Consider the following 19,075-nt stretch of genomic DNA (forward strand, 5'->3'; position numbering starts at 1 on the left):
AAAGCCATGCATAGGAACATCATTCAGTTAGAAAGTCAGCTAGGACAGGCTAAAAAACAGTTGGCACAGCGAAATAATAGTCAAAATCAAAGGACATACAATGAGATTTTAAAGATGCTGAACTCATTGTTACATGACAGGGTGCAACAGGCACTACACAAGGGAGCTTATCGGCTATTTCGATTCGGAAACAAGGCTGGGAGGTTGCTGGCCAACATGGTCAGGCTACACAGAGGGAAAACCTACAAAGACAAATTGAAAGATGCTATGGGCAAACTGTTAACTGCCAGTAAAGATGTTTGTGCTGCCTTTCGGACTTTCTATGAATCCCTTTACAGGGAAGATAGGGTAAGGGGCCCTATACAGGAGGGGGAATTTTTTCTCCATATTCCTACAATCTCGGAGGAACAATTGGAAAGGTTAAACCGCTCCATTGAGTTGGAAGAATTATGAGTAGTAATCCAGGGCAGTAAGCGAAACAAGGCTCTGGGGCCAGATGGTATGAGAGCAGAATATTACAAAATTTTGCTTAATCAAGCCTCTGAGGATCTCCTCCATTTTTATGAGGAGGCCCAAAGGCCCAAAGGAACCGCAGATTCCCAGATGCCGTCACTAAAGCTTTCATTACCATCCTAGAAAAACCAGGAAAGGACTTATCCTCTCCGGCAGCATATAGACCTATCTCGTTACTCAATTACGAAGCTAAAATGTTTGCAAACATTTTGGCAGATAGATTAAGCAAGGTTTTCCCATCCATTAAAGACAATCAGGTGGGGGTTTGTCCAAGGGAGATCTATTAGCACCAATATGACTAAATTGATTATATCTATTGAGGAATGCCAACAGAAAGGCTTGGAAGCAATGGTGGTAGGCTCTGATTCTGAAAAAGCATTCGATAGAGTGTCCTGGCAATACCTTTTTTCCATTATGGAAAGATATGGCTTTTGGGGAGAAATTATACATAACATTTCCGTGCTTTACCATAGCCCCAAGTCAACAATACTAGCAAATGGGCAGGTTTCGGAGGACTTTCAACTGTTTCGAGGGGGATTGGAAGAACTATGAATTTTGGATTGGAAGAAGTATGAATTTTTTTAATTTTTATCTGGTTTTCCTATTTGTTCATGTGAAAATCAATAAAGAAATATGTACAAAAAAAAAGTTCAATTTTATTTTTTTTTTACATTTTGGCCACCTCAAGGCATGGCCAGTACAGAAGGGGGTTGAGACAGAGGTTTTGGCAAGCTGAAGGGTAGCATTTTAGGGTTGATCAATCCCTTTAAATTACAGTGCCCCCAAAGCCCACAGGTTCAATCATGGTGCATTTTTACAGGGATCTGCTAGAGGAAAGACCCCAAAGTTTGAGTCACTGCCAGATGCAAAAATATATAAAGCTTTTACTTTTATATTAATCCAAGACTACTCATTCTCTGACAGTAGAATTGTGTCTAGGAAAACAGCGATGTCAGAGTTGAGAGAACATAAAAACATAAGAAATTGCCATGCTGGGTCAGACCAAGAGTCCATCAAGTCCAGCATCCTGTTTCCAACAGAGGCCAAACCAGGCCACAAGAACCTGGCAAGTACCCAAACACCAAGATGATCCCATGCTACTGATGTAATTAATAGCCAGTTTCCCACCCAGAATTGTTTAAAATTTTATCTAGGTGATGCGTGAGATTTACCACTTTCACACCAGGCAGACAACTTACCAGGTGATGCTCATGTCCACCAGCCACCCAATTTTCTAATCTTAATAGTCAAATCACCAACTATGATGTCTGACTTAACCCTTCCCTCCTTAGACATTCTCTGTGTGAGAGGATAATGTTTTACCCAGAGCAGGTCTTATTCCAGGATCACTTCCCCTTACACTGGGATAATGCTCTCCAACCAGGTGGTCTTGTTCCTCTAAAGCCTCAAAGGGGCTGCTGGACTAGAATTGGGACTTGGCTACTATGTCTCTGAACGTCTCATCTGTACTTGTATCTATCTCTACATATATATATATATATATATATATATTAGCTCCTCCAGATCTGCCACTGTAGCCTCTAGAGATCGGACTCTCTCTCTCTCTGAGAGCCAGGAGTTATTTGCACCAGGTGCACATATATAACCTCTCACTGATGGGTAGATAATCATATATGTGGCACTCTGTGCAAAAGACTGGAAGGTCCCCTGTTGCTGCTGGACTGCTGTCAGCATCTTAATATTGAGTTCCTAGTTAATTTAGGTTGCTATAGGAGTGAAGATATATAAATAGAGTCTTTTAAATTTGTGATGAATTTAATGTTAATCTGGCAATGACCTGCAAGGGAACAATCTAATTGATAAGGGATAGATCACTCCCTTGTTCTAGATAAATCCCTGATTGGTTTTTGTTGCTAAAATCTCTTGTACTCTCATAGGGGGCAAGAGTTTATAAATCAAAGAATGAGTTTAGGGAAGGGTATGAGGGAAAGAAAGACACTAAAAAGAAGTTACCTCTCTTCCTAAAATCAAAGCGCACATAGACACTTAAAAGAAATTACCTGCCACCCCTAGTCTTTTTTTTTTAAACCAGGTACACACACGCATTCAAATATTACTTGCCGTTCCTAGCTTTTAATCAAGGCACGCATCCCACTAGAAGCTAATTTACCCCTCCCCAAACCTTTAAGTCCCAATATTACCCAACAAGCACTACTTGCCAGTCCTCTTCAGCCGCCATCAATATCTTCTCCTGTCAATACTCCTTCTAGACTGATAATCACAAGGCCATGTTCTATATCAGTAAATGAGGAGAACTGGATCGTTGCCTCTGTTTGGATGTCCTTAGAATTTGGAAGTGGACAGTAGGCTACACATCTATTCACCTCGATGCTAATTTGCCAGGCAAAGAGATGTGATAGCAGATAAATTCGGCCTAGTCCTCAACCCTCATGAATGTACTCTGGACCCACAAGAATCAAACATCTGAGGGAATCCCAGAGAGAGACTTGTTTCTTATCCATCTCAACAAGCTTCCAGCATTTTGTTTGAAAAGGTGGTGTTCACGCAGTCTAGCGTTGGACACTTTTTCGATTAAACTGGAGAACAGGTCTTTTCTATACCTACCCTGCATACCACTAATAGCCCGGACCCTGGTAAAAATGAAGGAAGATCAAGGAAATTATAGCTTCTTCCTTGCCCAGAAGAGACTTTTGTGACCTCTAAAGCTCAGCCCTTTATCATCTTTTGGTGCTCTAAAACAAAAGAATTTCCTGCAAAGATTACAATTAGAGAAGCAAAAAAGTGACATTTATATTCCTCTTACCTGTATAATCCCCAAACCACAGCTTTTTTTCTCATTGCAAGGTAAAAAATAGCTGCATCTAATGGATCATTATTTCGCTGAAAAGCTGCTTTAGCTACCTGAAAAAGCAAAACAGTAAAATAAATTATCACTTGTCTAACCAAATGCTTCCTGCCAATTGTTCAAATGTGTCTCAGAAACACAACTGAAAAAACCCCCAAAACAAACTACTGCAGTTTTGATTTGACTCAGCAAAATAAATAAAATGTTCATTCTGTCTCCTAGAAATCTGACTTTTTGGAACATACCCTAAACATTCTGTTTTACTAGTTTAAGTTACAGATGTCTGTCCCCATAAATATAGAGAAAGTTTATAGGAGTATTACTACTTCACAAGAAATGTGTCAGCAAAATTCACAGCCTTTTCCACATTACAAGACCAAACATAAAATGCCTTTGGACAGGCAAATAAATATTAGTAAAAAGTAATTTAAGTTTGCTTATTCCCTAAAGATCACATTCAGTATCACACGAATTGGTCACATATGCTATCAAGTGATGATCTGCAAAGTCTCTCCTACAATTACCTAAAATTTTCATACCAATCCAACTGAGGATCAACTGCTTCAGTTCTTTTTTAAATAGCAGAGAAAGTTAAAGTAGACAACACAAAAAAAGAACAAAAACTATGTGACAATTCAGTGCTTTAGATAACTTTCTTCTAAAATAAGCATTCTGAATACAGTTCTACTGGCAAATATAACTTCTAGATCCTAGAGATGTCCGCAAAAGACTGTCAAGTAGGTTGCAAAGAACGTATGTATGACAAAGTAAATTTTAAAAGAATGCGCGTGCGCTACCCAGCGCGCACACATGGATGCCTAATTTTATAACATGCGCGCACAGGTTATAAAATTGGGGGTCAGCGCGCGGGGCCTTCCCTAGTTCCCTCCCAGTCCGCTCCAATTTGGGAGCGGTCTAGGAGGGAACTTCCCTACCCCCTAGCCTGACCTTCCCTACCCCTTCCCATAACCATCCCACCTCCAAGCCCTATCCTAACCCTCACCCCAAACCCTTGTCCTACCTTTTGTCCCTGCCTTGGGGCAGGCGCAAGTAGCATGCGCCGGCACGCGATCCCCCGACACAGCAGCAAATGGCTGCTGTGTCGGTGGCCTCTAGCCCCGCCCCTTTTTATTACATATACCAAGATAGCATAATATACATCATGCAGTATAAAACAAATTAAAATATGTAATAAACAATGGACAGAGCCTTGATTTCAGTAGAGACATGCCTCCATTGCGATGAAAAAGATATTAACCTGAGTCATCAAAAGCTTTTTTGAATAGGAAGGATTTCAGATTTTTCTTAAACTCTTTGGTATCTGATGTTAGTCAGAGGGAGTAAGGAAAAGTATTCCAAAGGGTTGGGCCAGCGATTAAGAAGGCGTGCTTTCTGATGAGGTCTCAAGTCTGGCAATTTGTGGTAAGGATGTCTAAGAGCTTTTTGTTTGCTGAGTGTAGATGTCTGTTAGGTTTAAAAATGCTTAGTGATGAGCATAACCAGATAAAACTGTTATTGTAAATTAGGTTGTGAATCATGGAGATAGCAAATGTTTCTTACCTGTAACAGGTGTTCTCACAGGACAGCAGGATGTTAGTCCTCACATATGGGTGACATCACAGGATGGAGCCCAATCACGGAACACTTTTGTCAAAGTTTCTAGAACTTTGACTGGCACCTACTGGGCATGCCCAGCATGGCACTAAACCTGCAGCCAGCAGGGGTCCCCCTTCAGTCTTGTTTAAAGCTACAGGAAGTGCCGAAAAATAAAATAAGAAAACGTAACGAACCCAACACCGCGGGGTGGTGGGCGGGTTTCGTGAGGACTAACATCCAGGTGTCCTGTAAGAACACTTGTTACAGGTAAGAAACATTTGCTTTCTCACAGGACAAGCAGGATGGTAGTCCTCACATATGGGTGAGTACCGAACTGAGGATGTCCGAGAAATGCACAAAATGTACCCAAGATGTGCAATAAACACAAGCACTGGGGTGGAATTTGGTAGAGGGCATCCTGAACCCTAATGGGCAGGTGGAAGGGTGTTGGTATGTCAAGTTGTAAAAAGGTTGCGCAATACAGATTGGCCGAAGATGGAATCTTGTCTTCCGGCCTTGTCTAAACAATAATGGGCTGTAAAGGTATGGAGAGAACTCCAGGTAGCAGCCCTGCAAATGCCAGGAAGCGGCACCGAGCGTAGGTGCGCTACTGAAGTCGCCATGGCCCTCACAGAGTGTGCTTTAACATGGTCTTGAAGCAGAATGCCTGCTTGCTGATAGCAAAAGGATATGCAGTCCGCTAACCAGGAGGAGAGAGTCTGCTTACCCACAAGCTGCCCCAATTTGATGGAATGGAAAGAGACAAACAATTGAGTGTTTTTCCCGTGGGCAGCTGTACAGTCTCGATAGAAGGCTAGAGCCCGTTTGCAGTCAAGGGTATGCAGAGTCTGTTCTCCTGGATTGGAGTGGGGCCTGGGAAAGAAGATAGGTAGTATAATGGATTGATTAATGTGAATCTCAGATACTACCTTAGGTAAAAACGTAGGGTGAGTGCGGAGTACTGCTCGGTCCTGCAGAAGTTTAGTGTAAGGCGGATAGGTAACTAGGGCCTGTAACTCTCTAACTCTGAGAGCAGATGTTATTACCAAAAGGAATATCACTTTCTATGTGAGAAAGCAAAGATCACAGGATTGGAGAGGCTCGAATGGTGGTTTCATGAACCGACCTAAGACCAGATTAAGGTCCCAAGAAGGGGCCGGAGGATGCAGTGGAGGCTTGAGGTGAAGCAAGCCTTTCAGGAAACGTGTTACGAGGGGTTGTACCGAAATAGGAACGTCCCCGACACCTTTATGGAAGGCGGCTACCGCACTGACATGCATTCTGATGGAGGATGTTTTTAGACCTTACTCTGACAAGTGCCATAGATAGTCTAGAAACTTCGAGGTGGAACAGGTAAAGGGATCAAGGGATTGAGAAGACACCATGACTCAAACCTGTTCCATTTGTATAGGTAAGACTTTCTCATGGAAGGCTTCCGTGAAGCAATCAGGACACGGGAAACTTGCTCCGAAAGGTTAAGTGGCTGAAGCATTAACCTTTCAACATCCAGGCCGTCAGGGACAAAGCTTAAAGATTGGGGTGGCATAGGCACCCGTCATTCTGAGTGATCAGAAGCGGGTCCTTTCCCAAGTGAATGTGCCTGTGAATGGAGAGATCCTGAAGTATTGGATACCACACTTGGTGAGGCCAGTGAGTGCTATCAGAATCATGCATCCCTTGTGCTGACGTAACTTCACGAGAGTCTTTGAGAGCAGTAGAAGTGGAGGGAATGCATATAGGAGACCAGTTGCCCATGAGAGGGAGAACGCATCTCTTGGCTGAGAGTATTGGCTGCGAGTGAGAGAGCAAAGGTTCTCTACTTTGCGGTTTTGAGGTGACACAAAGAGGTCTATGCGAGGATGACCCCAACGTTGGAATATTGAGTCCGCTACTGTGGGGTTGAGGGACCACTCGTGCAAATGGAAAGTGCAACTTAGAATGTCCACCACACTGTCCCCTCCTGGCAAGTAGGTGGCCCTGAGGTACATCGAGTGGGAGAGGGCCTCCACCCATATCTGTGCAGCTTCCTGACACAGTAGGTAGGAGCCTGTCCCTCCCTGTTTGTTGATGTACCATATGGCCATCTGATTGTCCGTCTGAATCAGGATGACCTGATTGGAAAGGCGATCCTGAAACACCCTTAGAGCATATCTGATTGCTCGCAGCTCCAGGAAATTGATTTGGTGTTTGGCTTCCTCTGGAGACCAAGTTCCTTGTGTTTGCAAATCGGCAACATGGGCTCCCCAGCCGAGGTTGGAAGCATCGGTGGTGAGAATTATTTGAGGGTCTGAAGCCTGGAAGGGCAGACCTTGGAGGAGATTGGTCTGATTTTTCCACCAGGCTAGAGACTGACGGAGTGAGTCGGTGATGTGGACAGTGGTCGATAGAGGTTGGACGGACTGAGTCCATTGTGATCTTAGAGTCCACTGCATGACTCATGGCCAAGCGGGCCATTGGGGTAACCTGTACTGAGGACGCCATGTGTCCTAGTAGGATGAGGAAGTGGCGTGCAGTCGTGTGGCGCTGAGACTGTAGCTACTATGCGAGAGAGATGAGAGAGAGAGAGCTGTCTAGGCAGAAATGCCTTTCCCTGCAAGGTGTCCAAGTCTGCCCCTATGAATGATAAAGTTTGAGATGGGACTAAGCAGGATTTTGCGTAGTTGACTAGAAATTCTAGCGAAATCAGAGTGTGTAAAGGTAGGCACGACAGAGCAGCTTGCTGAGTGGGAGCCCTGATCAACCAATTGTCTAGATAGGGGTAGACGTGAACACCTTGAGTCCTGAGGAAGGCTGCTACTACTACGAGGCACTTGGTGAAGACTCGAGGTGCAGATGCCAGGCCGAATGGGAGCACTCTGTATCGATATTGCTTGGGGCCTACCAGAAATCTCAGGAACCTGCGATGAGATGGATTTATCGCAATGTGTGTGTACGCATCTTGGAGATCAAGAGAACAGAGCCAGTCTCCTATTTGCAAAAGAGGAAGGAGGGAACCCAAGGTTACCATCTTGAACTTTTCTCAGTGGAGGTACTTGTTGAGGGCACATAGGTCCAGAATTGGACGAACGCCGCCTGATTTTTTGGGGATTAGAAAATACCGGTAATCGAATCCTAGGCCTTGTTGGGAGTAGGGCACTGGTTCTATTGCTCTGGACTGGAGGAGGATGGAGACCCTCCTGCTCCAGGAGTAGTGAGTGGTTGGATGTTCTCCACGTCGGTAGAGGTGGGGAGTCCGGAAGAATGGAGAGAAAGTTCAGGCGATAACCTTGAGAGATTATGGCAAGGACCCACTGGTCTGAGGTGATTGTGTGCCACCTGTTATTGAAATGGCACAATCGACCTCCCACTGGTATCTGAGGCAGTGGAAATTGACTGCTGATCTTTATATAGGAGTCAAAAGCCGGAAGCAGGGCTTTTGTTTACGAGGTGGACGAGATTGGGCCTTCTGAAAAGGTCTCGTGGAACGAGTTCTAGACGGTGGTGGATAGGATTTCTTTGGACGGAAGAATGACTTTTTAGTATCCTTTCTGAATGGCTGTTTGCAGGAATACTCAGAGGGCATCAGAGAGAGCTGGCAAAGGGTCTCGTGATACTCCTTGAGTTCCGCCACCGTCCGCTGAATCTGTTCGCCAAACAGATTGTCTCCTATGCAGGGCAGATCAGATAATCTGTCTTGCACTTCAGGGCGCAAGTCAGAAGACTTAAGCCAGGCCCACCTTCTTGCCGAAATAGCAGTTGCAGGCACCCTGGAAGCGGTGTCCAAGATATCATAAGAGGATCTTATTTCATGCTTCCCTGCCTCAAAACCCTTGTGTACCAGGGTTTGAAGCTGTTCCTGGAATTGCTGAGGCAGGGTCTCTGCAAAGTCCTCTATCTGCTTGAATAAGACCCTATTGTACTGGGTCATATATAGCTGGTAAGAGGCGATCCGACAGATGAGCACTGATCCCTGGAAGACACGCCAGCCAATGGCATCCAAGATTTTCTGTTCCTTACCTGGGGGAAAGGAAGAGTGGGATTTTGATCTTTTTGCCCTCTTTTGGGCAGATTCTACAAATACAGACTGGTGATCCAGCTGAGGTTTCTGGAATCCTGGGGCTGACTGGAACAAATAAGTGGTATCAGCTTTTCTGTTGACTGGAGCAACAGAACCAGGGTGTTCCCAGTTCTTTTTGAGGAGATCCAAAAGAACCTGGTGAATAGGGATAGAGATTATTTCCTTGGGAGCATACAGGAATTGTAACAGCTCCATCATTTGATGTCTCTCATCTTGTTCAGTCTGCAATTGGAAGGGAACCAATTCAGACATTTCCTTCACAACATTTATGAAGGAAAGGTCCTCTGTAGGAGAACGCTTCCTGCTTTCTGTAGGAGAAGGTGGAGATGGCAAGTCATCGGTGTCCTGAGAAGAATCGTTGGTCCAGGTGTCATAGGGATCAGCATCTGCCCCTCTAGGAACCCGAGAAGGACGGGGCGATGGTATTCTTGAAGGTCTCGGTCTAGGCTCCGAAGGCATCGAGAGAAGTACTGGAGGCATCAATGAAGGCATCGAGAGAACCGGTGCAAGCATGGATGGATAAGATCATAAGAACATGCCATACTGGGTCAGACCAAGGGTCCATCAAGCCCAGCATCCTGTTTCCAACAGTGGCCAATCCAAGCCATAAGAACCTAGCAAGTACCCAAAAACTAAGTCTGTTTCATGTTACCATTGCTAGTAATAGCAGTGGCTATTTTCTAAGTCAACTTAATTAATAGCAGGTAATGGACTTCTCCTCCAAGAACTTATCCAATCTTTTTTTTAAACACAGCTATACTAACTGCACTAACCACATCCTCTGGTAACAAATTCCAGAGTTTAATTGTGCGTTGGGTGAAAAAGAACTTTCTCCGATTAGTTTTAAATGTGCCACATGCTAACTTCATGGAGTGCCCCCTAGTCTTCCTATTATCCGAAAGAGTAAAAAACCAATTCACATCTACCCGTTCTAGACCTCTCATGATGGGCGCATCAGCATCGATGGTTGAAGCATTGGCAGGACACCCGATGGCAGAATGCGGAATGGTGTTTCTCCTCCCTATGACGGAGTAAGCGGGGAAGGCACCGGAGCCGTCGTGACCCAGGATCCATCGGTGGAAAAGCAGTTATAAGAGCTTCTATCTTCGAGAGCAGCAGTGCTAATGCTGCCGGAATGAAATCGATGGTCGGTTTCACGACCGGCACAGATTTCGGCACCGGGGGACCTTGGAGTCTATGCATCGCCTTATCGATGGCCTCCTGAACCATACTGTCCAGTTCTTCACGAAGACCTGGAGCAAGCAGCCCCGGCTCCAGAATGGAAGAAGAAAGCAGCTGCATAGCCGGAGGGACCACCATAAAAGGCGGAGTCGCGGTTCCCGATACCCGTCCGGGTGAGGATCTCCTCGGTGACCTGGTCGCAGAAAGCGTCGTGCCTTTTCTGGACGGGGTTTCTTCAATGGCGGCTCGGATGATGGCGAGGTCGATGACTTTCTTTCATCGATGGTCCGGGACTTCCAGTGTCGATGCTGATGTTTCTCTCTACGATCCCCTCGGTCCTGAGGGGGGGGTAGAGGTAGTCAAGGGTTGAGAAGTTGTCGACGACAGGCAGTCACCGGCCGGTGGCCAATACTGGCGCGAAGTGGACAGTGCCGGTTCAGACAACGTCGATGCAATACATGGCGTCGGGGTTTGAGAACGGAAGAGAAGTTCCATTTTCTCCATTCTGGCCTTGCAACCTTTAGGTGTCATTAAGGCACATTTGGTGCAGGTCAAGACATCATGTTCGCATCCAAGACACAATACACAGACTTTATGAGGGTCTGTTATGGACATGGTACGAGTAAAGTCTGGGCACAGACGGAACCCCGACGCCATGGCCTCTGAAAAAATTGAGTGGTACGGTCGACGGCCAGTAGGCCGCAAGGGCCAAACTTGACGGGAATCGACCGAAAATGGGTAAAAACTTACCGGAGTACCGCAGAGTCAAAAATTCGAAGGAGGGACCCCGGTGGGGTATGAAAGTTTTTAGTAATTCTGTGAGGAAAATTCCTGTCAGGAATCTCTGTGGAGTTCCTTAACCCGCGGGGCTACTGCTATGTGGAAAAAAGAAGTCTGAAGGGGGGCCCCTGCTGGCTGCAGGTTTAGTGCCATGCTGGGCATGCCCAGTAGGTGCCAGTCAAAGTTCTAGAAACTTTGACAAAAGTGTTCCGTGATTGGGCTCCATCCTGTGATGTCACCCATATGTGAGGACTACCATCCTGCTTGTCCTGTGAGAAAATTTTGTACTGCATATAAAAAAAATATAGGTAACCAGTGTAAAGAGTGAAGAATAGACATGATATAGTCACGATGGGTAGAATGCATTAGTATACGGGCAGCTGAAGCGGGCAGATAGAATAAATTGAGAAACCAAGAATCAGTGCTTGTAGAACTGGAGATATCTGATTCATCATCAGTAATTGAGCAACAAAGGTTACACCAAGTTTTTGGGCCTTTTGTGTAACTGAAATTGAGTGTCCATCAATTTTCAAAATGCCAGGTGGGCAATTTAAAATTTAGCATGGCATGTTAAATTTTTAGCATGGGATTTATAACATTGGCCCCAAGAAAAACTAAGGAAGCACCAAAAGTCCCACCAGTCTCTCTCTCAAAATTTGAAACATAAGAATAGTGAGGGCAGAGATGTACAAGACCCTATCACAATGGAGCAGATCTATATACAAAAGTGCAGGAAAAGGAAGAAGTCAGTGTGGTGAAAGCAACTGGCTCCGTTAGTTACATTGGCCATCATATTTAACTGTCAGAGTTCCTCCACTATTGCTGCTCCAAACACTCACATCCAGTACTCATTGCATGCTCTCCCCATCTCACTCAGCCTGGGGAAAGGACAGAGACAAGGACGCCTCAAAGGAGGTGGCTCAGGAAGAGAAGATGATGTGGTGCTGTGTGCTGCACAAAACAGGATCTGGCTATTCATACCTTCAAACTGTCTTAATTCCCATGCTCCAGGGCTCATGCTCTGGGTAGGAAAGAGAGGCATGTGTGATTTACCCAAAGTCATAAGGAGCAGCAATGGGATTTGAACCCTAGCTTACCTGGTTTGAAGCCTGCTGTGCTAACCATTAAGCTACTCCTTCACTTCCAGCTCATATGAGCTTCTAGCCCAATCAGAATTAACCTTCTTTGGTCTATGGCTCCATGAGCCTTCCTTTGCAACCAGTCAGGGTTTGTCCTCAGTATTTTATATCCTCTTTCCAAATCATTTAACCTGAGCACTGCAACAATAATCCTCAGATCCTGCAATCATGGTCTACATCTAGCCCCAGATGTTGACAATTTGCAATGATGGGAGCTTTATCCCACAAGGTGCTATGCCTCAACAGCAAACCCAGAGAGCAGAAGCCCTGCCTAGAAATTGAATCAAGGCCCTTGGATAGGCAGTACAACCAGAGAGCCAGCCAAAACTTGATTCTTTGTATGTTGTGACAGTTTTTATTAGAACCAAGAATGTAGGTTGTGATATACGGTACATCAAAGTATCCAATTAGCATATGGAGTGTAGATATTAAAAACTGAAATAACCGCTACCAAACTTCAGCTTATAAAAATTATGGGTCTTAAAGGACGGGTTGAACTGCCAGGTAAGAACCACACTAATAGGCTATGGTACATAAGAATCTATAATGGGATATTTCATAAGAACATAAGAACATGCTATACTGGGTAAGACCAAGGGTCCATCAAGCCCAGCATCCTGTTTCCAACAGTGCCCAATCCAGGCCACAAGAACCTGGCAAGTACCCAAAACCTAAGTCTATTCCATGTTACCGTTGCTAGCAATAGCAGTAGCTATTTTCTAAGTCAACTCAATTAATAGCAGGTAATGGACTTCGCCTCCAAGAACTTATCCAATCCTTTTTTAAACACAGCTATACTAACTGCACTAACCACATCCTCTGGAAACAAATTCCAGAGTTTAATTGTGCGTTGAGTGAAAAAGAACTTTCTAAGATTAATATTAAATGTGCCACACGCTAACTTCATGGAGTGCCCCCTAGTCTTTCTATTATCCGAAAGAGTAAATAGCCAATTCACATCTACCCGGTCTAGACATCACATGATTTTAAACAGCTCTATCACATCTCCCCCTCAGCCATCTCTTCTCCAAGCTGAAAAGTCCTAACCTCTCTTTAGACTTTCCTCATAGGGGAGCTGTTCCATTCCCCTTATCATTTTGGTAGCCCTTCTCTGTACCTTCTCCATCGCAATTATATCTTTTTTGAGATTCGGCGACCAGAATTGTGCACAGTATTCAAGGTACGGTCTCACCATGGAGCGATACAGAGACATTATGAAATTTTCTGTTTTATTCACCATTCCCTTTCTAATAATTCCCAACATTCTGTTTGCTTTTTTGACTGCCACAGCACACTGAACAGACGATTTCAATGTGTTAACCACTATGATGCCTAGATCTCTTTCTTGGGTTGTAGCACCTAATATGGAACCTAACATTGTGTAACTATAGCATGGGTTATTTTTCTCTATATGCATCACCTTGCACTTATCCACATTAAATTTCATCTGCTATTTTGAGGCCCAATTTTCCAGTCTCACAAGGTCTTCCTGCAATTTATCACAATCTGCTTGTGATTTAACTACTCTGAACAATTTTGTATCATCTGCAAATTTGATTATCTCACTCGTCTTATTTCTTTCCAGATCATTTATAAATATATTGAAAAGTAAGGGTCCCAATACAGATCCCTGAGGTACTCCACTGCCCACTCCCTTCCACTGAGAAATTTGTCCATTTAATCCTACTCTCTGTTTCCTGTCTTTTAGCCAGTATGTAATCCACGAAAGGACATCGCCACCTATCCCATGACTTTTTACTTTTCCTAGAAGCCTCTCATAAGGAACTTTGTCAAACGACTTCTGAAAATCCAAGTACACTACATCTACCGGTTCACCTTTATCCACATGTTTAATTAACTCCTTCAAAAAAGTGAAGTAGATTTGTGAGGCAAGACTTGCCTTGGGTAAAGCCATGCTGACTTTGTTCCATTAAACCATGTCTTTCTATATGTTCTGTGATTCTGATGTTTAGAACACTTTCCACTATTTTTCCTGGCATTGAAGTCAGGCTAACCGGTCTGTAGTTTCCTGGATTGCCCCTGGAGCTCTTTTTAAATATTGGGGTTACATTTGCTATCCTCCAGTCTTCAGGTACAATGGATGATTTTAATGATAGGTTACAAATTTTTACTAATAGGTCTGAAATTTCATTTTTTAGTTCCTTCAGAACTCTGGGGTGTATACCATTCAGTCCAGGTAATTTACTACTCTTCAGTTTGTCAATCAGGCCTACCACATCTTCTAGGTTCACAGTGATTTGGTTCAGTCCATCTGAATCATTACCCATGAAAACCTTCTCCAGTACAGGTACCTCCCCAACATAATCGTCAGTAAACACTGAAGAAAAGAAATCGTTTAATCTTTCCGCGATGGCCTTATCTTCTCTAAGTACCCCTTTAACCCCTCGATCATCTAAAGGTCCAACTGACTCCCTTCATAGGCTTTCTGCTTCGGAGATATTTTAAAATGTTTTTACTGTGAGAATTTGCCTCTATGGCCAACTTCTTTTCAAATTATCTCTTAGCCTGTCTTACATTTAATTTGCCAACGTTTATGCATTATCCTATTTTCTTCTGTTGGATCCTTCTTCCAATTTTTGAATAAAGCAAAATTGCTTACCTTGTAATAGGTGTTATCCCAGGACAGCAGGATGTAGTCCTCACATATGGGTAACATCAGTAATGGAGCCCTATGTACGGAAAACTTCTTTAAAAGTTTCTATGAAACTTTTGACTGGCACCAGAGTGCCTACTGAGCATGCCCAGCATGCCATGATATTCCCTGCCACAGAGGTCTCCCTTCAGTCTTGTTTTGTAGCAAGTAGCGTTAGCCAAAAATAAAATAATAAAACGTATCGGACCCAATTCCGCGGGGTGGCGGGTGGGTTTCGTGAGGACTACATCCTGCTGTCCTGGGATAACACCTATTACAAGGTAAGCAATTTTGCTTTATCCCAGGACAAGCAGGATGCTAGTCCTCAGATATGGGTGATTAGCAAGCTAGAGGCCGAGTCATTTGGGATTGAGGCAACAGTGAAGTATTGTTGTTGAAATGAATCAGCCGAAGATCACAGCAGGTTGGATGTAGAAGGAGTTGGGGGTTACACTGGAAATAAGTTCTTTAAGACAGATTGTCCATAGGCTGAATCCTGTCTTCCTTCTTTGTCTAAACAGTAGTGAGCTGCAAAAGTGTGAAGAGAACTCCATGTTGCTGCTTTACAAATGTCCAGAATAGGTACAGAGCGAAGGTGTGCTACTGAGGTTGACATCGCTCTGACTGAATGTGCTTTTACTCGCTCTTGAAGAGTAAGGCCTGCTTTCTCATAACAAAATTGTATGCAATCTGCTAGCCAATTTGACAAAGTATGTTTACCCACTGGTTTACCTGGTTTGTTTGGATCATAGGATACAAATAGTTGATTGGATTTCCTTTGGACTGTAGTGCGGTTTAAGTAGAAAGACAGTGCACGCTTACAATCCAAGGTATGTAAGGCTCTTTCTCCCTGGTGAGAGTGAGGCCTTGGAAAGAATGTTGGTAAAACTATAGATTGATTGAGGTGGAATTCAGTACAGAGGACCACCCTGTCATGTAGTAACTTTGTAAAAGGTTCGTATGTGACTAGAGCTTGTAGTTCACAGACCCTTCTAGCTGATGTAATGGCTATGAGGAATACCATTTTCCAAGTAAGGTATTTAAGGTCACAGGTATCTATGGGTTCAAATGGAGAACGCATAAGCCTGGTTAATACTACGTTCAGGTCCCATTGTATGCTTGGGGAATGAACTGGAGGTTTAATGTGAGTTAGGCCTCTCATGAATTTACTGACGAGAGGCTGTGTAGAGATAGGTGTGTCTCCCAGCTTGTTATGATAAGCTGAGATTGCCCTCAAGTGTACTCTTACAGATGACGTCTTAAGACCAGAGTCTGAGAGATGGTAAAGGTAATCTAGTAGTGAGGTAGTGGGGCAAGTGAAAGGATCTAGCGCTTTCTGAGTGCACCACAAAGTAAACCGTTTCCATTTGTAGGAATAGTTCTTTCTAGTGGAAGGTTTACGTGATGCTATCAGCACTTACGATATAGTGGTTGGAAGGTTGAGTGGTTGTAAGATCAAGCTTTCAACATCCATGCTGTCAGGGACAGGGATTGAAGGTTGGGAAGGCGCAACTGACCCTGTTCCAGAGTTATGAGATTGGGAGCTATTCCCAGGCGAATTGGATCCCTGACTGAAAGATCTAGAAGTGTGGGAAACCATACTTGTCGAGGCCAGTATGGGGCTATGAGTATCATTGACCCCTTGTCCTGTTGCAGTTTCACTAGAGTTTTGGTTATGAGAGGTATCAGTGGATACGCATGTAACAGGCCTGAATTCCAATGGCGAGCAAAGGCGTCCCTCGGTAGGCGGGTCAGATGCGGAAGCAGAGAGCAGTAATTGTCCACTTTGTAGTTCAGAGGGGATGCAAAAAGATCCAGTGTTGGCTGACCCCAGCATTGGAAGATCTTGGTTGCTATCGTTGGATCCAAAGACCACTCGTGTGGTTGGAACTGACGACTTAGGCGATCTGCTACTGTGTTGTGGATGCCCGCTAGGTAGGTGGCCCGTAGAAGAATTGAGTGTGCTAGGGCCCAGTCCCAAATCTGAGCTGCTTCTTGGCAAAGGAGGTAGGAACCTGTTCCCCCTTGTTTGTTGATGTACCACATGGCTACTGTGTTGTCCGTTTGGATCAGAACAGTCTTGTGTGAAAGGCAGTCCTTGAACGCATGTAGCGCATAGCGTATAGCTCGAAGCTCCAGGAAGTTTATTTGAAAGGAGGCTTCGTGTTTTGTCCACGTGCCTTGTGTCTTTAGATGACCAATGTGTGCTCCCCAACCTAAGGTGGATGCATCTGTAGTTAAAGTCACTTGTGGAACTGGTTGCTGAAAAGGTAGGCCTTTGAGCAAGTTGATCATTGATGTCCACCAGAGAAGGGAAGAAGTCAGATCTTGTGTTATCTGAATGGGAGTGGACAATGGTTGAATGGCTTGAATCCACTGATTTTTGAGTGTCCATTGCATTAGTCGCATAGTCAATCTGGCCATGGGAGTGACGTGAACTGTTGAGGCCATGTGTCCGAGTAGGGTGAGGCACTGATGAGCTGTAACTCGAGACTGATTGCGAATAGAGTGTGCCAGGAGAACGAGTGTTTGAGCACGGTCTCTTGGAAGAAAAGCTTTTGCTGTGATGGTGTTGAGATCTGCACCTATGAACTGCAACTGGTGAGATGGTGTAAGATGGGATTTTTCGTAATTGATGAGAAATCCCAAGGAGTGAAGCAAATTTATTGTGAGCTGGAGGGAATTGAGAGCTCCGTTTTGCGTTTGACTCCTGATGAGCCAGTCGTCCAAGTAAGGGAATACATGCTCTCTTTGTTTGTGAAGATGTGCCACCGCTACCGCAAGACACTTTGTGAACACTCGAGGTGCTGAGGCTAGGCCGAATGGTAGCACTCGGTATTGAAAGTGTTGCCCTTCGACCAGAAATCGCAGGTACTGTCGATGAGGAGGAAAGATGGGAATGTGAGCGTAGGCGTCTTGAAGATCCAGAGAGCAGAGCCAATCCCCTTTTTGAAGAAGAGGTAGCATGGTGCCTAACGATACCATCCTGAATTTTTCTTTTTTTAGAAATTTGTTGAGATTTCTGAGGTCCAAGATAGGACGTAGGCCCCCGGTTTTCTTTGGAATGAGGAAATATCGGGAGTAGAATCCTCTGCCCCACTGAGGCCTGGGAACTGGTTCTATGGCCCTGGCTCTCAGAAGGGTGGATAATTCTACTTGTAGGATAGTGGAGTGATGATTCACTGTCCAAGATGAAAGAGGAGGATTTTTGTTTGGTACAGTGAGGAAATCCAATCGGTACCCTTGAGCTGTAATTGAGAGTACCCATTGGTCTGTTGTGATGGAGGTCCAAGTGTGATGGTAATAAGTTATTCGACCTCCGACTGGTAAGTGTGGAAGAGGATTTTGATAATGGCTTCTGCTCTCTGGCTGGTTTTCAAAAGCCTGATGTGGATGTAGCTGGAGCAGGCGGCTGGGGCCTAGTAGGCCTCTGTCGAACCTGAGAACACTGAGTGGGGCGTGGTTGTCTCGCTCGGCTAGTAGGAGGGTAGTAACGTCAAGGACGATAGTAAGGTTTCCTTACTTCTCTTCTAGGAGGCCTCCTAGAAGTTTGATGTGTCTCCTGAGGAAGTTGAGACAGTTGTTTTAGGGTTTCTGGATGGTCTTTAATGGTCGCCACTGCCTCTTTGATCTTGTCTCCAAAAAGGTTTTCACCTAGACAAGGTAGGTCTGCCAACCTTTCTTGCACTTCTGGCCTTAGTTCAGAGGATTTTAGCCAGGCCCATCTTCGAGCCTTGATACCGGAAGCTGATAAACGGGAAGCCGTCTCGAAGCTATCATACGTGGCTCTCACCTCGTGCTTGCCTGCTTCTAGGCCCTTATGCACGAGACGGAAGAAACCCTCTTGAAATTGGTCTGGAAGTTCCTGAGCAAGACCTTCTACCTATTTCCAAAGGTCACGCTGATACTGGTTCATGAATAATTGATAGGAGTTTATCCTTGAGACCAGCATTGCCCCTTGAAAAATTGTTCTTCCTAAACTGTCTAGGAAATGACTGTCCTTGCCTGGAGGCGTGGAAGCATGTGTTTTAAGCCTCTTAGCTTTTTTATGGGCTGATTCAACCACTACAGACTGGTGTGGCAGTTGAGATTTTTGAAAACCGGGTATGGGTTGGACGAGATATGTGGCATCTGCTCGTTTGTTAACTGCTGCCACTGAGCCAGGGTGTTCCCACATCCGGTACATAAGCTCTTGCAGGACTTAGTGTACTGGAATAGCTAGTATCTCTTTAGGAGGATCAACAAACTGAAGCACCTCCAAGGTCTTCTGCCTAGTATCCAGTTCAGGAAGTAGTGAGAATGGTATAGTGTCTGATATCTCTTTAATG

The 19,075-nt window shown here is 44.6% G+C and overlaps 1 protein-coding gene across 3 annotated transcripts in view; it reads right to left on the minus strand.

Moving 5' to 3' along the window:
• DMXL1 (Dmx like 1) overlaps window positions 1-19,075 on the minus strand; it is a 692,618-nt gene that overhangs the window by 289,137 nt on the left and 384,406 nt on the right. For all 3 annotated transcript variants that reach the window (XM_029570948.1, XM_029570967.1, XM_029570958.1), the window contains exon 21: window positions 3,299-3,396. In XM_029570948.1, coding sequence (XP_029426808.1) covers window positions 3,299-3,396 — 98 coding nt within the window. The remainder of the gene's footprint in view (window positions 1-3,298; window positions 3,397-19,075) is intronic.

The sequence above is a fragment of the Rhinatrema bivittatum genome, chromosome 1 (genome assembly GCF_901001135.1).
Source record: "Rhinatrema bivittatum chromosome 1, aRhiBiv1.1, whole genome shotgun sequence".
Lineage (NCBI taxonomy): Eukaryota > Metazoa > Chordata > Amphibia > Gymnophiona > Rhinatrematidae > Rhinatrema > Rhinatrema bivittatum.